This window comes from Dermacentor variabilis, chromosome 3 (assembly GCF_050947875.1).
Source record: "Dermacentor variabilis isolate Ectoservices chromosome 3, ASM5094787v1, whole genome shotgun sequence".
NCBI lineage: Eukaryota > Metazoa > Arthropoda > Arachnida > Ixodida > Ixodidae > Dermacentor > Dermacentor variabilis.
The window spans coordinates 9,481,431-9,502,826 of record NC_134570.1 but is presented as its reverse complement, the minus strand read 5'-3'; the positions used below and the strand labels follow the sequence as shown (position 1 = coordinate 9,502,826).

General features: G+C 44.0%; 1 protein-coding gene across 10 annotated transcripts in view; it reads left to right on the top strand.

Moving 5' to 3' along the window:
* Positions 1–21,396, top strand: part of LIMK1 (LIM domain kinase 1) — a 133,584-nt gene that overhangs the window by 18,745 nt on the left and 93,443 nt on the right. For all 10 annotated transcript variants that reach the window (XM_075684139.1, XM_075684138.1, XM_075684137.1 and 7 more), the window contains one exon: positions 8,115–8,255. In XM_075684139.1, coding sequence (XP_075540254.1) covers positions 8,115–8,255 — 141 coding nt within the window. The remainder of the gene's footprint in view (positions 1–8,114; positions 8,256–21,396) is intronic.

Sequence of the window (21,396 nt, the reverse complement as noted above, 5' to 3'; positions counted from 1 at the left end):
TAATTTTCAGTTTTTCGTCAGTGCCTAGCACCTGTAGTAGTGACTCACTAGCTTCCTGTTGACTGCTATTTATGCTTTCTTGACTTAGGGCTATGTTTCTCATCCAAACAGGTCTGCTGGGAATTCCAGCCTAAAGCAAAAAAAAAAAATTTTTTTTTTTTTGATGTTTAATTCTTCGCATTCTAAGCTCGTAATTTATTGATCCTTTGAAAATGCCTTTAAAAAATTGTGCATTCATTGGCTGCGAAAGAGTTTCGGCGAGCAGGTTCATCACCTAAGTGAAGCAGGATACCCACGAGCAATGCTCTCTGCAGTTGGAGAAAGATGCTTAAACTGGAGAAGCAAGTCACTAACGCCAACCGTGCAGGAGCGCAAGAATGTACAAAGAATGTGTCCTTTATTTCTTGCATACATTCCGTTTCGCATAACCTGAAGAAAGTGGTGGAGAGGGCGGGAGTAAAGGTGGTTCTTATCGCACCCGACAAGCTAACAAAAATGTGCAGAACAGTTAATAAAGGAGATAGGGAATTTGTGTGTACTAAGAATCATCGCGATAAGCCTGTACAATGTGCTAAAGATGTGGTCTATGCAATCCCTTTGAATTGCAGCGTGTCATACATAGGCCAAACAGGAAGATGCCTAAATGACAGGTTGCCAGATGCCTAAATGAAAGAACATAAGTACAACACACTCAAAAAAAATCAGAGCATCTAGGTATTCACTGTAGAGACTGTGGCTGCGTGCCATTATTGGAAAAAAACTAGCATCATGTCCAAATCAACAGATAGGCTAACAAGGGAGATTGTTGAAGCCCTAGAGATAAAAAAAGTGGGTGATTCTTGTGTCAGCAAGCCGTCTGTCAAGCTCTCGGAGAAAGATGTCATATTCCTTACAGAAATCGTTTTTCATGCGTAGTAGGCTTGACCATGTGATGCTCTTTCATGTCTCATATTTTCCTATCTTCTGTTTATTCATGTCCAGCCAGTACTTACTCTGTGCATCCAGTGCATAAACGTTCAGTTTTTAGTGCGCCCTCTGCACGTGCTGTTCTCTTTTGTCTGGTCCCTTGTGTTCTCTGGCACTTCTACTATGGATATGAACCAACTAGCCCAAAAATGTCTTGACTAGAGAGCAGGAGCTTTATGTCAGGCTGGGTGGCACCGACGACTAAACGTATACTAGCAGCAAAGCTGCCAGAAACTTGCCCACTCCAAGGCCCAAGATCTTATCGACCAGGCCCTGGAGGACACAGAAGAGCTCATTAGACTAACAACATGCCAAGAAATCACTCAACATTTGAGTGATTTGCAAAGGTCGGTTTGCAAAGCACGGACGCTCTACTTTTGTCTACGCATGAAGATCACTCCTCCGGACTTGGTTTCCCTGTTTGGAGGCTTTCTTCCTTCAGCGGGACACTCCACCAGAGTTTGCTGGATCCTGCAGTCCGAGTGGAACCAGCAGGCGCGACTCTACAGGCAGTACCTTTCGGTACAACTTCAGAGCGGTGCAGGGCCTCTCACAGCTAATTGTATGCATCGCGAGTACTTTAGATTGGTTCGTGCTTGATGTGTGTTCTTCTTCTCTTACGTCTGTGTCTCTCTTTTGTTGTGCAATATTACTTGAGTAACGGATTACCAACTTGCCCGGAATGCTGCTCTCATTAAGATCATTTCTAGTTCAACAGGCCCTTTTCTAAATGTTCTTCGTGATCCCTGTGCCACTGTATTCCTCATTGCTGCAATCGTTTGCAAAGCACGGAGGCTCTCCTTTTGTCTACGCATGAAGATCACTCCTCCGGACTTGGTTTACCTGTTTGGAGGTTTTCACCACGTACCCGAGCACATGAGGATTGGACCCTCTGGCATGTAGCTGTGCACGACTTAGCCGTGTCTGGGGAAAGGGGGATCCTGGAGGTTGAGCCGATGCTGGGTGTTTGGACCTTTAAGGCCCCCCGGCGGACGCAATATACCTCTTTGGCCCCCTGCTTCACATAGACGGCACCTCCAGACTGACCCACCTGGAGGAAATCGGCAGTTGCCTTTTCCTGTCGTCCTCTTCAATCTTCGTCTTTCTGTCTATCTCTAGCCTTTTCATCTTTCCAGTCTCTTTTTCACATCTTACTTCCGAATTTTTTGGCAGCAAGGGTATATATTCAGTCTTGGGTATATACATTAGGTTATAGTAGCGGTGTATAGCTGGTGCCTGCATGTTTTTCGGAATCGGCAGCGTCCCCTTGTTGGGCTTGGTGGTGGGTGGCTACCACCACTGCCGAAATTTGAAAGCATGTTATGGCAGAAGCTTTCCCCTGCCTTCCAGATTGGCCTCTGAAGCGAGGTTGCACCGAAGTACCTTTCGATTTCACATTCAGAGTAAATCCAGGCACATTCATACATTATCATGTCGTGCACAACGAAGGAACCACCCTAATGCGACAACTCTCCCCTTTCTTGGTGGCAAAATGCCTCAAAGAAAAAATTGGAGATGCCTACAAAGCCTCTAAAATGACAAGTGGAGACATTCTCCTGGAACTTAAAAAGAAAGAACATTTGGAAAAGATCTGCAATCTCACCAGCATTGGTGACATCATAGTAACGATCTCACCACACCGATCACTAAATACAAGCAGGGGCGTGATCTCTGAAGATTTCCTTAACTTAAGCGTCGAAGAACTGCTCGAGGGTTTGCAAGAGCAAAACATAATCAAAGTGCGCAGAATAACAATCAGGAGAAACGACGAACAAATCCCAACCAAACATGTGATCCTTACTTTTGGAACTGGCATTCTTCCCAGTTCACTCATGTAGAGGTAAAGCAACATGCGCAAAATGTAGTGCCAATGATCACCCTTCAGACAACTGTGATGTTTTTCCACATTGCGCAAACTGCAAAGGAGATCATGCTGTTTATTCACAATCTTGTCCCCTCTGGAGGAAAGAGAAAGAAATAATTGCGCTCATGGTGAAAGAGAAAATCTCTTTCTATGAAGCGAGGAAGAAACTATCTCACCTACCTCAAACGAGCTATGCCTGCGTGGTGCGGCAGGGCGCAGCACCACGTCGGTTCCAGGGGTCTATGGGAGTCACAGCCAGTGGCCCCATAGTAACTCCATCCGCCCCCTTGGTGGCAGCGGCCAGTGCTGCTCCATCATCAGCTAAGGCGGGCCCCCAGACTGCTGTGTCTCAGGGCCCAAGACTTTATCAAACTTTGAGGCCCGAGACAAGCGTCTCATGGCCTAGTGTTCGATCCTCGAGCCCCTCGGAGAAAGCTATGGATGTCGACCCAAAAGCGACTGCGTCATCGACGCTAAAGGACCAGCGCTCCCTGGAGCGCACTAAAAAAGACAAACATCTCTTAACTGCGCCAACAAAGGGCCAGGTAATGGTTACTGCCCTCGTTTAGACTAGCTATCCTATCATTACCCATGTCACCTATAACCTTCTAAATCACACACATATAAATAAACAGTTCTAACTTCTTGACAATGGCTTTCATCATTCATTGGAACTGTAGAGGTCTGATACCTAATTTAGGTGACATAAAACATATAATAAATAAGTTCTCGCCAGTGGCATTTTCTGCTTTCAAGAAGCAAACCTAGGGCCCAAGAACAGTCAAATCCTTAAAGGTTTTACCATTGTCTGAAGGGACCACGAACACTCTAGCCGTTTCTCAGGAGGAGTCGCCATAGTTGTTCAGGGTGGCACCCCTACGCTAAATGTTCTGTTCAATACTTCTTTCGAGGCTATCGCCGTCACCATTCTATCGCATAAACCCATCACCATCTGTGCATTTTACGTCCCACTCCATACTCATTTTACTACTAGACAACTGGAAAATCTAATACACCAGTTGCCGGAGCCTTTTGTTTTACTAGGAGATTTTAATGCCCATTGTACCCTCTGGGGCAGCAATAGAACTGACAAAAGAGGGCAAGTAATCGAATATTTTATTTTGGCTACCAGCATATGTCTTTTAAACTCGGGTTCATCAACATATTTTTCACCAAGCTCAAGCAAATTTAGCTGTCTCGATTACGCTTCTGCTCATCGTCTGTCTTTAGGGATTTTAAGTGGGAAGTCCTCGTCACTTCATATGGAAGTGATCATTTGCCGGCATTTATCAAGCTATCATCCACATTATCTACCTTAAACTCTAAGCCATGTCGCTGGAAAATACATCGTGCCGACTGGCCGCTTTTCGTGAAACATGCAAACTCAAGGAAGTCTTTTCAATTGAACTCAGCGTAAATGAAATTAAGGAAAAGTTCTATGCAGTTTTAATTTCAGCGGCAGAAAAGGCAATACCTCAAACATCTAGCCTTGTGCGCAAAAAAATTTACCCCTGCCTGACTCCTGAGTGCACAGAATCAAAAAAAGCTTCAATATAAGGCCTGGGGCATGTTACGAAGACACCCCACCTATACCAACCTCTTATGCTTTAAACAGGCCAAAGCCAAAGCACGATTTATGAAGGCAGGCAGAAAAATCATCGTGGAAGAAATACATATCTTCAATAAACAGTTCAGTCACATCTAAACGAATGTGGGAACAAGTTGGAAAGTTTCAGTGAGATTACTCATCTTGTACAATACTGTTACTTACAAGTCCAGCACACAAACAACAATACAAGAACAGGCAGCTATACTTGGCGAACATTTTTGTGATGTATTCAGTTCAGTGAATTATACAAAGGAATTTTTACAGTACAAAGAGTCTGCTGAAAAACAGAAGCTGCCCACTACTGGCGCGTCAAATGAGCAGTACGATTCCCCCCTCATACAAGAAGAAATAAACAGAGTCCTTTCTGCAGGAAAAGAAACAGCGCCAGGTCACAACCGTATTCACTACACCATGCTGGCTCATCTATCTCAAGCATCTGTAGATGCTCCCCTTAAAATTTTCAACATAATCTGGGAATCTGGTATAATGCCGGAAGAGTGGAAAGAGGCAATAGTAGTTCCATTTCTAAAAGCCGGTAAATCCTCAACATCCGCAAGCAGGTTCAGACCCATTGCCCTCACAAGCTGTTTGGCAAAATCATACGAAAGCATTATCAATATAAGACTCTCATTTATGTTAGAATCAAGAAACCTTATAGACCCCCACCAGTATAAAAAGGGTTGTTGAATTACTGACCATCTTGTCTGTCTAGAACATGAAATTCGATATGCATTTTTACACAAACAACACTGTCTTGCAGTTTTCTTCGATTTAGAAAAAGCCTGTGATACCATATGGAGATATGTAATTTTAAGAGACCTGGCTGATCTTGGCATCCATGGTAAAATGCTGAACTGCCTAGCTGATTTTATGCCTAATAGAACATTTCAGGTACGTCTGGTTTCAGTACATTCTCATACATTTACACAGGAAAATGGCATTCCACGAGGCTGTGTTCTCAGCACGACACTGTTCATAGTAAAAATGAACTCAATGAGATTATACCGTCGTCTCTCATGCACTCTGTACGTAGATGATCTCCAAATGGCTTGCCGTGCCGCAAGTTTGCCAATCTGTGAAAGGCAGCTTCAAAAAAATGGTTTCCGTTTCTCCACTCAAAAAATAGTTACTGTTTTGTTCTCTCGGAAACTAGGGCTACACTGCGATCCAGTCCTAAAATAAATGACGCCATACTGCCAGTGAAACAAGACCACAAGTTTTTAGGAGTAACCTTTGACATCAAACTAAACTTCCTAGCTTACATAAAAGCACTAAAATTTAAAGCAAATAAAGCGCTAAATATTGTTAAGGTTTTGTCTCATAAGCATTGGGGTTCTGACTGAACGTGTCTTACGTATCTATCGGTCCCTTGTGCGCAGCATTCTAGACTATGGCTGCATGCCTTATGGCTCAACCAGACAGTCTTACATTCAACGACTTGATCCAGTACATAACCTGGGACTGCGACTGGCAAGTGGTGCCTACCGAACATCACCTGTTCAAAGTTTACACATTGAGTGTAGTGAACCTTCCTTACAGCAGCGCAGAGCGTTACTCACTTTCTCCTATGTGCTCAAAGTTCAGTCCTCACCACAACACATATGCTACAGCATCGTCACACAGTGCAACTCATGCTTACACTACACAAATAAACTGAACATGATTAAGCCGCTTGTCTTGCGATATGAGGAATATTATTGGGAGTATGACATCCCTCGCTAAATCCTCCAGGTTGCCAAAAAACCACGACGATTGCCCTCATGGTATGATTTCACATAGTTATGTGACTGGACATTAACACATTTAAAGAAAAGAGATGCCCCACTTGAACACATTATACAAGAATTCCGTGCTCTTCAGGACAAATATCAAAACATGGAATTCTACACTAGTGGCTCTAAAACAAAAGAACATGTGGGTGTAGGGGCCGTAATAGAAAATTGGGAAACAAGTATTCGTCTAACCGAAACATGCCTCTGTTTTCAATGCTGAAGTTTATGCTGTATGGGTTGTAGTTAAAGAGATTATCACTGGCAAACACAAAAACACAGTCATATACACCGGTTCCATAAGTACACTGAAGGCTCTACATCTGAAATCTGAGTGTGAACCCATGCTAGGGGATATACTAAACATGGTCGCATTTAAAAAATACGGGAGATTGATTTGTTTCTGCTGGGTACCAAGTCATGTTGGGATACCGAGTAATGAAGCAGCTGATACATGTGCTTCGATGGAAGCGTACAAAGAAATAACAAAAATAACACTACCATATAAAGATAGTATCCGTGCCATTAGGAAGGCCTTAACATCAAAGTGGCAACACGAATGGGACTTTTGTACATACAACAAGCTACATCTCACTAAACCCGTACTTGGTGAGGGGAAGTCGTGTAACCACCAGGAGCGGTTCTTTGAAGTAGTTCTATGCCGACTACGCATTGGACACACACACCTCACACATAATTATTTATTTACAAAAGAAGACGTACCAACATGTGAAAAATGCCAAGAACCACTAACATTTATGCATATATTACTCACATGCACACATAATGAAGTACAAAGACGAAGCCTTTTGCATAACCTATATCAACTGCACATACCTTTACATCCTGCTTCAATTTTAGAAGAGGATTCGATAGTCCCATTACCTGACGTGCATATATTCCTAGACGACACTGGCTTTTTACACAAAATATAGATTAACACAGCTTTTCTCCTATTAAATAGTATTAAAAAACCCCTTTTGTTTGGCGCAACATAGCCTTAGCCACTTTTGCGCCACTAAACCACATTTAACTAAAATCTACAGGCAGTACCTTTCGGCACAAGTTCAGAGCGGTGCAGGGCGTCTCACAGCTCATTGTCTGCAACGCGAGTGCTTTCGGTTGATTTGTGCTTGGTGTGTGTTCTTCTCTTAAGTCTTTTTTTTTTTTTTTTCACAATAATACTTGAGTAATCATTTCATCTTTGTACTGCCAGGCTACAACAACAGTTGCGTGTAGCTGCGTAGTCTACCACGGCCGCTACAGGGTGCCGTGATGAGCCCTTTTGCTGCCGCGACCTTCAACCTTCAGGCAGGGCTTTGCCCTATCGGTTCTTCAGCTGCGTAGCTACCAGCACACTAGCGGAGACACAGAGAGAAAACCGGATATCAGTGCAATAACTCCACTTACAATTTAACTGAAACATTTTTATGGCACGAGATTCATGAGACTGTGTCCTTTTATAGTGAGGCCATTCTGTGATTAGTTAGAAAAGTGTTTCAGGACCCCTTTAAGCCATAGTTACGGCGGTTCCCCCACCCAGTCCCCGCATAGGGCCTAATGTATTGTCCGATTGCTTTCCCATAGTGGCTTGTCGTATGCCTACCAATTGGGTGTGCACCAAGACTAGTTTCTTGCAAAGTGCAGTGCTTCAACTCTTAGTGTTGCCGACACCATGCTGTGCTGCAAAAGGTCTTCCACCTATTCAGAAAGCGCAGGCCTGTCTACCAATGATTCCAGCTTCTGCTCAGGTGCAGTAATGCTTATGCGAATAAGCATTGGGAATGCACGGTTATGTGCTGCTAGCAAAATATTGATTATGTTGATAGTCGAGGGGTGGCAGCACAAAAAGAAACTTGAAGGTGTTGTTCACTCTAATTCACAGATCAAATGACTTTTGTTTCAGGTTGAAGAACTCATCAAGTCAACAAACAAGGTGTTGCAGCTGACAATTGAGCATGATCCTAGCAATGTCTCAAGGTGTCCTCTGCTCTGCCCTCCCAGAAGAAAAGCTTTGAGCGACAAGGAAAGGCGGTACAAAAGAAAGGTTTGTAGTATCTCTAGTGAAATCTATCGATGCCTAGTATTATGCTAAGGAATCTTGTCGCCAAAATTATCCTCTGCTGGAGTTTTATTTTTCTATTTTATTTGGAAGCATCAGTGTGCAGTACTACAATTTTGATTAACCTCTTCAGCTTGTTGTCATGGTTTTTTAACATGTACTGCACTACATGGAAGAAAATTATTAATAAAGGGCCCCTCACCAGGTTTGGACATTTTAAACCGACAAGCGAAACATATACAACTCATGCTGACAATCCTGTCTGCAAAGTTCTAAGCGCTGCACGCCTTGAAAACAGCCGAAATTTCAAACCATATGCTACGTGCCCTCCCTCTCTAGGAAGCTCCTCTTCCAGCCAGAGTCACATGCACAAACGCCTGCGTAAAACACTGCTAGCAACATCACTCACCATGTCACATGACTTCAGTAAATCATCCAGTGCAGAATGCACAATGTCAGCACTGGAAGTGCACTGTGCAATGAAAAAAAAAAAAAAAACGGCGAGGCTCATCACGTGAATCTGATGCGGTCCCTCGGCTCTGGTACGGGATAAAGCAGGGAAGAAACACCGCTTGCGGACGCTAGTCGAAGCAGCGGAAGAGAGTTTCTCCGTTGGCAGTAGCACTCGCCTACTGGCGGTATGGTATCTCCCCCAGTAATGAACCATTAAAAAATTATTGTCATAAAATGATCCCAAGTTCGTTTTGCAACTTCCGGTGCCTAACACAAAATTTGCAATGGGGGCCTTGTAAGAGGGGCACCCTTTCAGGGTCGACTTTTTTCTTCTTATGCGACCGCCCAGCGTCTATATTTTTTATTGCAGATTTAAATTCTTCTGAGGGATCTCTTTCGAAAAAAATTTACCATAATCTTTCTAGGGTGACCGTAAAGTGAGAAAAAAATATTTTGCATTGGTATATATGTGCTGTTTATTGATGAATAACAACAAAAAAGAAAATGAACTTATAAGAAGTAAAAAGTTTGTTCATTGTTTTACACATATTGAAGGCTTAAAAAAATTATGAAGTTTTACGTGCCAAAACCACTTTCTGATTATGAGTAGTGGATTATGATTATGAGTAGTGGAGGACTCTGGAAATTTTGAATACCTGGGGTCCTTTAACATGCACCTTAATCTAAGTACACAGGTGTTTTCGCATTTCGCCCCCATCGGAATGCGGCTGCTGTGGCCGGGATTTGATCCCGCGTCCTCGTGCTCAGCAGCCCAACACACTAGCCACTCAGCAACTACGGCCGGGTCGTTCAAGGCTAAGTAAATGCACACACGAGAGTATTTCGCAAGACTCAAATGTTCCTGCTCTTGCACTAATATTTATGTCCATAGCGTAGTCGAACTGTGTAGGTGATCGCACTAAAGAAAACTGTGTGCTTGTGTGCCCGTCAAAAATGCAAAACGTGTGTCAAACTTCCGCTAATCTTCATCTTATCGCCAACCAGAGGTGATTAGTTTTCGCGTGTCTCCCCCCCCCCTCCAAAAGTAAGAAAAAAGAAAAAAAGAAAAGAAGAGGGAAACGCATGTATGGTGGCATCCTTCGTATGCGCACCCCTGTGAGCAATAAACGAGCGAGTAACAGGTGGTCACCCTTTGAGTGATTAGTAACGAGATAGCCATCAGTTTTGCGAGCGCAAGAAGCCGAAACTGCCCGCAGAACATAACTCAAACTAACCGCCGCCCACCCGCGCACGTGCCAATGCACGAGATGCGCGTATATAGATGCACCGGAGCACACATATTAGCTCTAAAACAAACCATGCAACGAAAACCGAGAGGGGCAGGCATGAGAAAAAAATTCCCTCTATTCCCGCATAGTGGCAGCACATGCCAGAAAAAAAAAAAGGGAATTGGTGCGCTTTTTAAAGGTACAGGTGACGCTGTAAATATACGGCATCGACTATTTTGGTCTTGTTTGCAGTGCCGTATATTTACGTCATTAACCCTGCAAGGGTTAAGGAGGCAAATTTTTTGCTGTGAAGCTGTTTATGTGGACCCTGTGCCGTCGTTGTCGGACTTCCCTAAAGAGGGGCCACGTGACCTAGCGGAAGAGGAAAAGAAGAGCTCAACAGTGGGAAAGGAGTTGGAGGGACCCCTTTCTTCTTGTGAGAATATTACCTTATACAGGAATCTTCTACAGTTGTCACACGGTGCATTTTCAGCGATCTGTCGATGATTGACTCCACCCTGCCGTGAAAGAAAAATGTTATGCTGGCAGTTTGTGGCCAACGAACAGTGCCCAGGGATTGATACATGATACTATCGTATTTACACGACTGTAAGTTGACTCGAATGTAAGTCGACCCCCCGACATCGCGTGACAGGAAAAAGAAAAAATAAGGAAAGCATACCCGAGGGCGCATTCGATAACGAAAATTTGTTAGTAGCTGACATAGTCACTGGACTACTGTCTTCACTAGTGCTGCCATAATCATCGTTGCTACGGTCCCACAGCGTGTCGTTGTCCAGCAAAATTTCACATTTGGCAAATGACCGCACCACGACATCTTGTGGAACAGCAGCCCACACCGAATGCACCCAATCATACGCAGCCGTCAGGGAGGCTCTTTCGACAGGTCCGGTTAGCGTAATTTCGTAGTCTTCTCCTGCCAGCCACTCGTTGTACTCATGGCGGAGCAGGTCCTTAAAAGGCGAAGATCTGGGCTTGTTTCATGACCATGTCGCACTTGTGGGGATCGCACGCGCATCCCGATATCTCCGGAGGGGCCACGCGGTTATCATGCGATAATCATGTGCTCGCTCGCGGAGGGTAGCGAGGAGAGGGCACCTTCGCCGCTCCCGCTGCTCTTTGCGCCTGGCCGCGACGCTGCAGCCAAGGCACCCCGTTCCCTCCTTTCCCTTTCTTGGAACCGGGGAGACTCCCTCTCCGCCGCTCGGGGAGAAGCGCTATTCCCCCGATGCACCATTGTCTTTCGGCTGACGAGCTTGCGACTGGCCGCATCTCAATTCAGCCGCTGAGACCGCCGCACGCCGTCCCCCTGTTGCGCCCGGCCTTTGTGAGTGACTGACCGCCCCAGGGCCCGAGCGCGGATCCACTCTGGGTGAGCTGAACTCTTAGCCTCTTTTGTGGTTCCCACACTGTGCGGTTTATTTCACCCCAGACGTGCGGAATGCTCCGCCGCTGAGGTTTTGTGTTGTATTTGTATGTGTTGTTGCTGTTGTTGTCAGTTGGTATATTTGTACACTAAGGTGAATAAACACCTTAGGTCGAGACTCACCCTGTCCCCGCTGGCCTGAACCCGCCGTGGTCGCAACTCACTGCGAACCGCAGGTTAGGGGTCACAGCTCTGACTGTTAGGGCTGCTGTGAAAGTGCTAGTGAGCGACTGCCGCTCCGCCGGCACTGTGCGATCCAGAGAAGGGTCAGGTGCGCACGCGCGAACCTGAGTAATACCCTTATACACTTCAGTGGCAGGGACCGATCACGCATTTCAGCGACATACGACGCAAGCTTAGCCTACAGCTCCGAAAAGCATCCAGACTTCGGCATGTGGGAAATTCCTCACTTGCCGTCACAGGTGAAAATTTCGCTTAGCTGCAGTCGCCACTCTTGCACCACCCGTTCAGAAACATTGAACTTGCGGCCCGCTGCGCAGTGATTTGTTTCTTCAGCGTAAGGGATGGCAGCCCTCTTGAACGCTGCTGTGAACGAGTGCGGAATGATTAGTGGGTCTGGAGCACTCATGACGACTGAGGAAACATAGAAGTAGCACGTAGCCAGCAGTCAAGTGGAATGCGTCAAACCAATGCCTTTCGTCAAACTATAGAGAAAACTAAACACAACAGGGAAAGAGAAACCCGCGAGCAGTGTCTGCTCTTCTATGAACTACCGATACTCCCCGCAAGCGCCACCGTTCTTAGGATGCCGCCGCGAATGGAACAGCGGCGCTTCCATCAACTATCGACACCCCCCCATGACTGTTGTGTGCACTGTAAAGCTCTCAAAATGTTGAAAAGCCCTTCTGGAAAGCGAATAAACACGCGGGATAGCGAAAAGCTACGGGCAGGGCCATAGAGCAAACATAAAATTGTAACTACATTGTAGCTCCCGTTGGTCTTGCTTTTTTGGCGGTGCCATGTTTTGGTTTCGATTGTAAGTCGACCCCCCAACTTCAGAGTTTGAAATTTGAAAGAAGTGGTCAACTTACAATCGTGTAAATACGGTAGGAGTGCATGGCTGTTGGCACTTCTTGTGCCAGCAAGAAGCGCCAGCAGCTACGTCAATTGTCAAACCAATCCAACCAATCGTCAAAACAATTTCAGCGCCTGCATCTCCAGTGGTGAACCTTGCGTCCAATATATGGAGCTTTGGATTAGTGGTTCTGCCCATTCCATCCCAGCTACAACTATGGGAAGACCACGAGTAGTGCGTACTCCCGAGGAAGAAGCTGTCTGCCACGAGCGTCAGCAAAAGTTGGCTCTTGAACGGGCTCGTCGTCGTAAAGCATGCTCACCACGCAAAGCAGGCAAAAGTGAAAATGAGGTGATAGAACGGGGAACAAAAGATTTACTGCATAGACTGCTTGCGAAGTTTCAGTTGCATGGTGTAACACTCGGTGTAACTAACACATCTTCGCTGTTTGACTATCGTCACAAACTTGAAGGGGGTTGATTTTTTTTTCTGACTTAACGGTGAAGCTTATCAGTACTAGTGACAAATCGCACTATACACAGTGTGTATGTAAAGAGTGCACTTGCTGCCATGGACTTTTTCCGTATATGCCTAAACTTTGACAAATTTAAAGTGTAAAAATATTATTTGATAAAAAGCCTCTCAAGGGCTTCAATATACTGTAAGCAATTTGTTGATAGAAATTTCTTTTTGTAACTGCCGATTTTGAGTCATCCTACATATGTGACACTACGCAAATGACCTGTTTATTGGGAGTGATAGAATTTAAAATATTTCTTGCGTACTCTGATATTGCATTTCTCACAACGCACGGTAGTTTTCTAATGGCAATGGCAACAAATTGTTTGTTCTGCTGAATCACAGTGTGGTCCCATCAGCTAAACAAATTTTGCGTTCTCAGCAAATACTGTTGGCTATTTGTATGCAGTGACTTATAAGCTTTCTGGTATATGGCTGCTATGGGACATTGAAATGCAAGCAGGTCAGCTTTATCACTTCCTGCCTTGTAGTCCTAGATCCCATTCACACACATCAAGAATGTATGGAAGTAGTGAAGAATACCACTTATTTCTCATATTGCAGTGCAGTATGTTGCAATGGTTTGGTGAAGTCTCTCCACTCCACCTTTGTTAGCTTATATCGGGTGATTATAGAAGAGTGACTGTTGGCCACATATTTTTGGGAACTTAAACTGCGCTAGGGACGAGACATCGAAGTAGAGGAAGAGAGGACGAACACAGACTAACAACTGGTTTATTGAAACTGCACAGTGCTGCCTCTTTGAACAATGCGCATGTACAAGCCCAATCGTTCCCGAATGCTGTATATATCTTACCAACTAGCCTCCCAAGACACTCTTCTTGACCACGACATTTGAATTGCTTTGTATCCAATGTCTTATTACCAGGTGCTTGGATTCCACAGCTTGAGCGTTAGACGCGACTTCAAGATTACCGTAGTGTTTGCAATGATAGCTGATTACTTCAGAATCATGATCGGCTCAGTATTCAAAAGACTTGCAGTGATAATTTGAAAATTACTTCAACAAAGTATCACTAATACTGTACGAGTCCAGGAAAGATGCACAGAAGAGAGACCGCCTGAAAGCTCTTCATCCTATCTCATGTATTGTATAAGCATCAATTATGTTGCTGTGCTGGTTTGTGGTATATAGAAAAAAGGGGGGTAGTTCATTTACGAAATCATTTTTAAATTTACAGTGACACCTCTTTAAACCGTAGTTGGCCGGAGTTTGGAAAAAGTACATACTAAACGGTAGTACTGCTTAACCGAAAGTGTGGGATTGCCCACTTACCTGTCAAAATAGGAACTATGAGAGAGTGTGATAAAAGGGCAGAAAACATACAGTATTTATCCACACCGCGCGACAAAAGTATGTTATTTTTGTTTGATTCTGCGGCAAGCTAGCAGCGACGATTGCAGCCTCAACCTTACTTAAGCTACGAGCCATCTTTTCCGCCACCCCGATCTTCTCAGTAAACACCTGCATGAGGCTGACGTAACGTGCAGCATCTGCCACTGTCGGGCCTGAATCGCCCGTACTTTCTCTTTCAGTGTCGTCCTCATTACTGTTGTTAGGCAACACTACGACAATAACAGAAGCAACAGTGGCAAAAAGTCGAACCTTGAAAAGTCGAACTTCGTAGCCAACGTATTTTCGTGGTTGCAACAGCATTGCTGAGCAACTTCTTCACATTCCAAATGCCACACACCGTAGTCAACGGTAGCCGTTACGTCTTGCGTGCCAGCACCTCCTTCTTCATGCCATGTTCGATAGCACAACCGATGTCCAATTTTTCTTCTATGCTGAGCACCCAGTTATTGTCCTAGCTTGCATGATGCCACAACAGGGGCAACAATGCTCTCAAACTCTAGCGCAGTACCGAAATGATGTTGATGTGGCTTCACTCTTCCAAGCACCCTCTGTGTTTGTACTTGGAGGCTGTTCCACTCTTTGAGGCTCGTTGTTCTGCCGGGCCGACATGCTGCCGTGATCTCGCGACGAAAAATGAAAACACTATGTGTTAACCAATATGTACGCAATAAGCTGGTATGGTTTATGTGGATACAAAATGCATTATGTTCAATGGCCTCTGAGTTGGGGATTTGTCTTTACTACTTTTAAAACGAAACTACTGTTTAAGTAGGTATGGTTTAACAAAGTTTTACAGTACACATTCCAGTCATAGTTGCTTCTTCATGAATTTATTTGTAAATACTGTAACCCTGACTTGGGGTTTTGGCGGAGTAGAGATACATTTGTTGGGGGTTTCGCAAATTGGTGAACAGTTGTAACAATAAAAGAAATACACTGAAGGGAAGTACATAATTTAGCAATGTAAACACAATATTGTACCGGAACCAAGCACAAGAGCATATAATAAGCCTGGCGTGACATGCGAGACAAGTCACTGCTGGTTTAAGGATGGTTGTGAAATGACTTCATTAGTAAGTTTGTTTAATTCAGTTATTATCCTAGGAAAAAAACTAATACTTAAAAGTGTTATTTTGAGTGGGAAGGGAAGTTGTGGTCAAGATGTGTCTCTGCCTTGTGGCATATCCTGTAGAAAAAGAAAGTATCTGCGATGTGTCTACCTTATAATCACCTTTAACTAAATGAAACAAAAGTTTCAATCTCAAAACACGATTTCTTTGCATTAGCATTGGTAGGTTGGCATTTATTAATAAAGATGTGATCGAAGTTTGTCCAAAGCTATCATAAATAAATCTTGCCACACTCTCGTATTTTTTCAATTTGGTTAACTTGTTTCTGAGTGTATGGGTATTAAATTATAGATGTGTAATCTGAAGTTGGTTGAACCATTGCCTTAAAGACAATAAGGTGAACAGCGAGAGTAGAAAGTTTCAGAGCTCGTCTTAAATAAATGAGTTTGTAGTTATATGAGCTAATTACAGCATTTATTTGTTTCGTCCAGCTAAGGTCATGTGGAATCCAAAAACCAAGATACTTGTAGTGCTCCACTTACAAAAGAAAGACGTTATAAGCTGAACATGTGAAATGAAGAGGATTACGTTTATGTGAAATTTTCATGAAAACTGTATCTTCAAAATTAACAGACATTTTCCATTTATCACACCAATGAATAACCAATTGAAGTGCCTCATTCAAATGAATTTGATCTTGCTGGCTTTCGATTTCCGAGTAAAGGATGCAGTCATCTGCATGTAACTTAACTTTTAAATGTGTGTCTTGTATTATATCATTTATACATAAAAGAAACAAAAGGAGCCCGACGACAGAGCCCTGAGGGACACCAGAGTCAACTGGTACTGTGTGAGAGCACTGATCAATAAAAGAAACATACCATTTTCAATTTGCAAGATAAGCTGAAATCCATTTTACAAGCTGAGAGTTTTTAAGCATTATATCTAATTTAAAGAGTAGTTTATTGTGGGAGACTTTGTCAGAAGCTTTAGCAAAATCCATAAAAATTGCATCAATCTGTTTTCTGGAATTGATAGCCCAAGCAAAATCATGTATGGTAGTTACTGAGTGCAAGTAGAAAACCCTTTCCTGAATCCATGTTGAGAACGTGACAAAATATTACACTTATCTAAGGATTCCGAAATAGGCTTATGTATTATATGTTCAAGAATTTTACATGAAGTTGAAATTAAGGAAATTGGGCGATGATTAGTAACACAGTGTGCTTCCACTCTTACAAGAGGGCTTGACTCTGACAGTTACCCAGTCATCTGGAACTCTGCTCTCACTCAAAAATTTAGTCAGACACTTTGAAACCCACTCTGCATAACGTTTTAGGAACTCATTCGGTATTCCATCTGGCCCAGGAGATTTTTTTACATCAAGTTGCAGAAGTAATTTAAGATCCCCATACTTACTAATTGTAATGTCAGATAAAAGTGGACATGACACATCAAAATGCTCGAGGACTCTGTTATCCTTAGTGAATACAGATTTAAAGTGAGCATTGAAAGCATTAGAAATAAAAAAACAGTCGCTAGTTTCTACACTGTTAAATTCAAAAACATAACAGGTGGGGAACTCAGACTCCAGGACCTCTCAGAGGACGACAATATGAAGTTGGGAAGCTTCTCTCAGAAATAGCGTTCCTTGTCAGTTCATACATTTCTCTTGACTTCAGAAGAAAGTTCAGTTATTCACTGCTGGAAGGCACCTACATCATTAGAATTGCATTCTTTATTTTTTAACCAGTTTAGTCGTCTTTGCAAACTGTAATGTCTCGAGAAATCCAGGGGTTCTTTCCTTTTGATTTCTTTACAATCCATGGAACAAATCGTTCAATGCACTCATTTATGAGGTCCTTAAAACTATGAAACGAAAGCAAGTTTAATATTGAAGTATCATCTGCATGTGAAAAGTTAGAGAAGGGGACCCTTTTGAAATTTTTATTTAAAACATGGGGATCCAGGTGCCTTCCCGTGCCTCGTCCCCCGGCACGCATATTGTGCTGAGCTCGATCTCCGGGAACCGCCGCCGTATCGGCAACCTGCCGGGCGCGGCTAGCGCGCTGGAGCTAATTTCCCGGGCAAACCGTGCTTCTCTCCCTCCTGGGGTCGAACTGCCGCACAAGCAGGTTTCACCGGGATGTGCCCTGATTGGCCTCTCGAGTGGTGGCCCCTGGGCACCCTCTCCACCCGAACTCTCTTCCGCTGAGCACTTTATCACTGCGGCAGATGCTCACAGGCCCACAGTGAGTTCACTACATGGGACCTTTGCTCCCATAACTCCTCCTTCTTGCGCTTGGTGGACTGCTTACCAGTTAGCCCTGGCGCAGGGGGCGCACATACTTGATCGGTCTTGCGGTGAGCCTTTGCCCTGTAAGCACCTGTGACTGTCGCACTGTGCTGTATCTTGGGTGAATAAACGCGTGTTTGTTGGCGATCTGACTCTGGAGCCTTCTCTGCGCCGTGTCGGAGAGTCGACAAACCCTGCCGTAGCGCCTTTGTGCGTTGCGGAGTGGAGGAGTGTCACGCCCTTTCCTGACCGTCGCCTGCAAACCCATCTCGATAAACAACATCAGAAATGGTTAGTATCACAGCCTGATGATAAGATGTTTCGGGGAGGACATCACAGCTAGCTTGAGCAGCAACTGCCCCACTTATAAAAGAAACATCTAGTATTGAACAAGAGTTTTCCTGAATTCTGATGAATTCATTGACAATTTGCAATAAGTCAAAAGAAAATGAGATATCGGTCATTTTTTCACCGATTTTGTCGTTAGGCTGTTTCAAAGAGAAAGATGGCCAATTAATATGTGGCAAATTAAAATCCCTGGGAAAAATAATCTGATCTCCAGGCTTTACATGTGCATCAAGATAGTTATTTGATTCACCAAGAACATCAGTGGAAATGGTGGGTGTCCAATAAATAGCCCCGTTGACATACCTGGTCTTTCTGTAATAAGCTTTGCAAAATATACCTTCAACGTTAAGTATGTCTGGAATTTTTAATATTTGTGATGATTGTCTAAAAAGAATCGCCACTCCACCAGCTCTACTAGCACGGTCATTCCTGTACACGTGGCAGCCCCGCGGAACAAATTTGCTGTCATCATGCAACCAAGTTTCTGTTAGGACAGTAATATGAGGATATGAGCCCTTTAACTTGTAAAAAACTATCAAGACAGACATATTCTCACGATAATCAATGAACTTAAGGATAACGGGTCTGGTTTTGTTTTCAGTTACCTGGCCAAGCCTGTGACATCTTTCAAAAGCAGTCAGGTTGTTGTTGTACTTAATTTTAAAGCAAAGCTTTTTTTTTTTGCCTCTTCCTTCGACTTTCCCGCTGCTGGTGCTGCTGCTGTGGGCTTCTGTGGCTGCTGCTGTCACACACACCGCGTCGGGGGGTGGTTCACAGCATGTATGTAAATGGCAGGTGCGAGTAAGAGAGGAAATGCGATGGGAGAAACTCAGAAACTCATTTTCACCCCACCGCGTCGAATGTGCACATTCCCCTAGAGCTTCCTGTCAGTCGCCACATTAGCTGCTTGACAGAGCTGTAATTATCCGTGACTCCCCTCAGAAGCATTGCAGAAACTGCAGCGCTTACCTTTCTACTAACGTGCGAGACCAGAGAAGACCCAGATAGAACTGTAGAGGGAAGAGGAGAAGGAGAGGGAGGAGAAGAGGCAGTTCCCATGTAAGAGAGAAGGGGAGGTGATCTGAGAAGGCAAGGAAACCCGACTACTATACAACAGCGGTTGCGGGGAAACAGGATAAGCTTAAATTCAAGGTACGGTACAGTACGTTGCTGCTATTTTTGAAAAATAAACGCCATGCAAATATGTCAAGTGGGCAACTTATGCAGGGTGTGCAGAAGCAGAGCCACATCACATGAAGCACACCGCAGGGTCCAGGAGACACTACGGAAGCGTTTGACCGTCAAATCAACATTTCTGTGCCCACCGCATCAGCTTTGCAGCCATGGTATTGCTAGAGGTCGTGGATTTGATCCCAAACGCAGCAGCCGCATTTCGACGGGTGAAATAGAAAACGCACTTGCACTTAGATTTTACGACATGTTAAAGAACATCAAGGTGTCAAAATTAATCCGGAGTCCATCACTACGTTTTGCCTCATAATCCGAATGTGGTTTTGGCACATACAGCCCCTTAATCCAATTCAAGTTTAATACTTCTGCCACAATGCGATGTGCCATGTGAGGAAATGACAACGCTCAACCTTCTCAGAGCTTATAAAATTAGGCGCACTACAACGCTTCAAGCAAACACCTCTCCCTGTGTGTTCTGTGTACTGCGCAGACAAACAGCAGTGGTGCACGCAACATCTACTCACCACTCTTGTGTTAGCCTAAATGTTGAAAAAACAAAGCTTTAGCCATCAACGTCACCGCTAATTATTGTCAATCAAAGCATCCAGTACAGAAAGCTCCGCTTACATCGATTCCCACAGTGTGTGGGATCTGCACAATTTATTTTCTAGAATCTCTTTGATACTTTCGTGGAGCATCTGAGGAGTTTCTTGTTTGGCTCTTTCAAGCCGAAAATGATTATTTCTATGGCTACCATTTTCAAAATCATCTACTTTGTCCTCGTGGGATGCTAATTTGGATTGCATTTTAGTCATCACCTCCTCCGTTTCTTTTACTTGCTTAGGCAGCAGGCTAAATTTATTCATGTGACACTCAGTGGCATCAACACGTATTGTTAGCATGCCGAATTTTTCTATGATGTCTCTTTGATTATCCTGTACATCGTCAATAGTTGCTTTCATTGTCTTTTGGCCAGCAGGCAACTCGGATAGCATTTATTTCTCCATAAGAGGACCAGGATTAGCTTCAACATCACCGCAAGCCAACAGATCAATAGTGATGGGTGCGACACAAGCAATAAGAAGCTTGAGACATAGTGGGCGAGGCAGCAGCAGGAAGATATGGTTATCACAATAACACAGAGCAGGAAGGTACCTATTAACCTGTATCACAAGGCAAAGCGGGTTACTGAGCATGTTGCTGCCTTTGCTGCTGCCGTGCCCACTACCATGAATCAGTGCAGAAGGTAGATTTAAAGGCTGCAAAGTGGTCACGAGAACCGACGTCACTCGATGATAATCCAGCACTGATGTTATGACGAAAGGCGGCGTTGTTTTCTCGATCAAGCAGTGGTGATATGGTGCCGACGATAGGGGGCCAGGAAGAGGCCAGCTAGTCCAAAGGATATCATCGCCTCGTACCACCTCTGGAAAGCTGTTGCACGCTGCCGTACTAGCTCCGAGAACAAGTGCCACGATCTGTATCGCAAGGCAAAGTGGGTTACTGAGCGTGTTGCCTTCTTTTTTGCTGTCGTGCCATTGGTGTGCCGCAGGACTAGATGTTTGGAAAAAGTGTTCAGATCACGCTTGCGCTCAGTTCTTGCATATCTTTTGACATTTTACTGGTGTCTCAGTGATAAGGTCATCTTGACTATATTACGAAGCTTTGCCTACTGCTTCAGCCACAAAAGTGCTGCCCAGTGAATAGTTAGTTCATGCCCATGGCATATTCATAGCTGCTTTCCTGGTCAAATACTACTGTAGTGCAATTTTCAGGCGCAATGATGGAGACTGCTGAGGGCACCTCATCACGAGTGTCAGTCTGGTTGAAAATTATCTTGAACCTTTGAAAGCTTGATCAAGGAAAGTCTTCCCTCCCAATAAAAAAGAACAAAATACATGAATTCGTGATTACATTAGTCTCTTTGATAGGATGTCCAGCACACCCATTAGTATAGGCACTCAAAAACCACAACCCGTCTGCCTAGTATTCTACGTAGAGGATGGTGCTGTTTCAAACATTGTAAGTGGCGATGTTTTGAATGCAGAGCTTAGATATTCTGCCATATATATTCATTTTGTCCTATCTGAACAGGTAATCACATTTCACATTCTCGGTGACAACCAATTATATTTAAATCAATTTTGGTAACTTTTTCT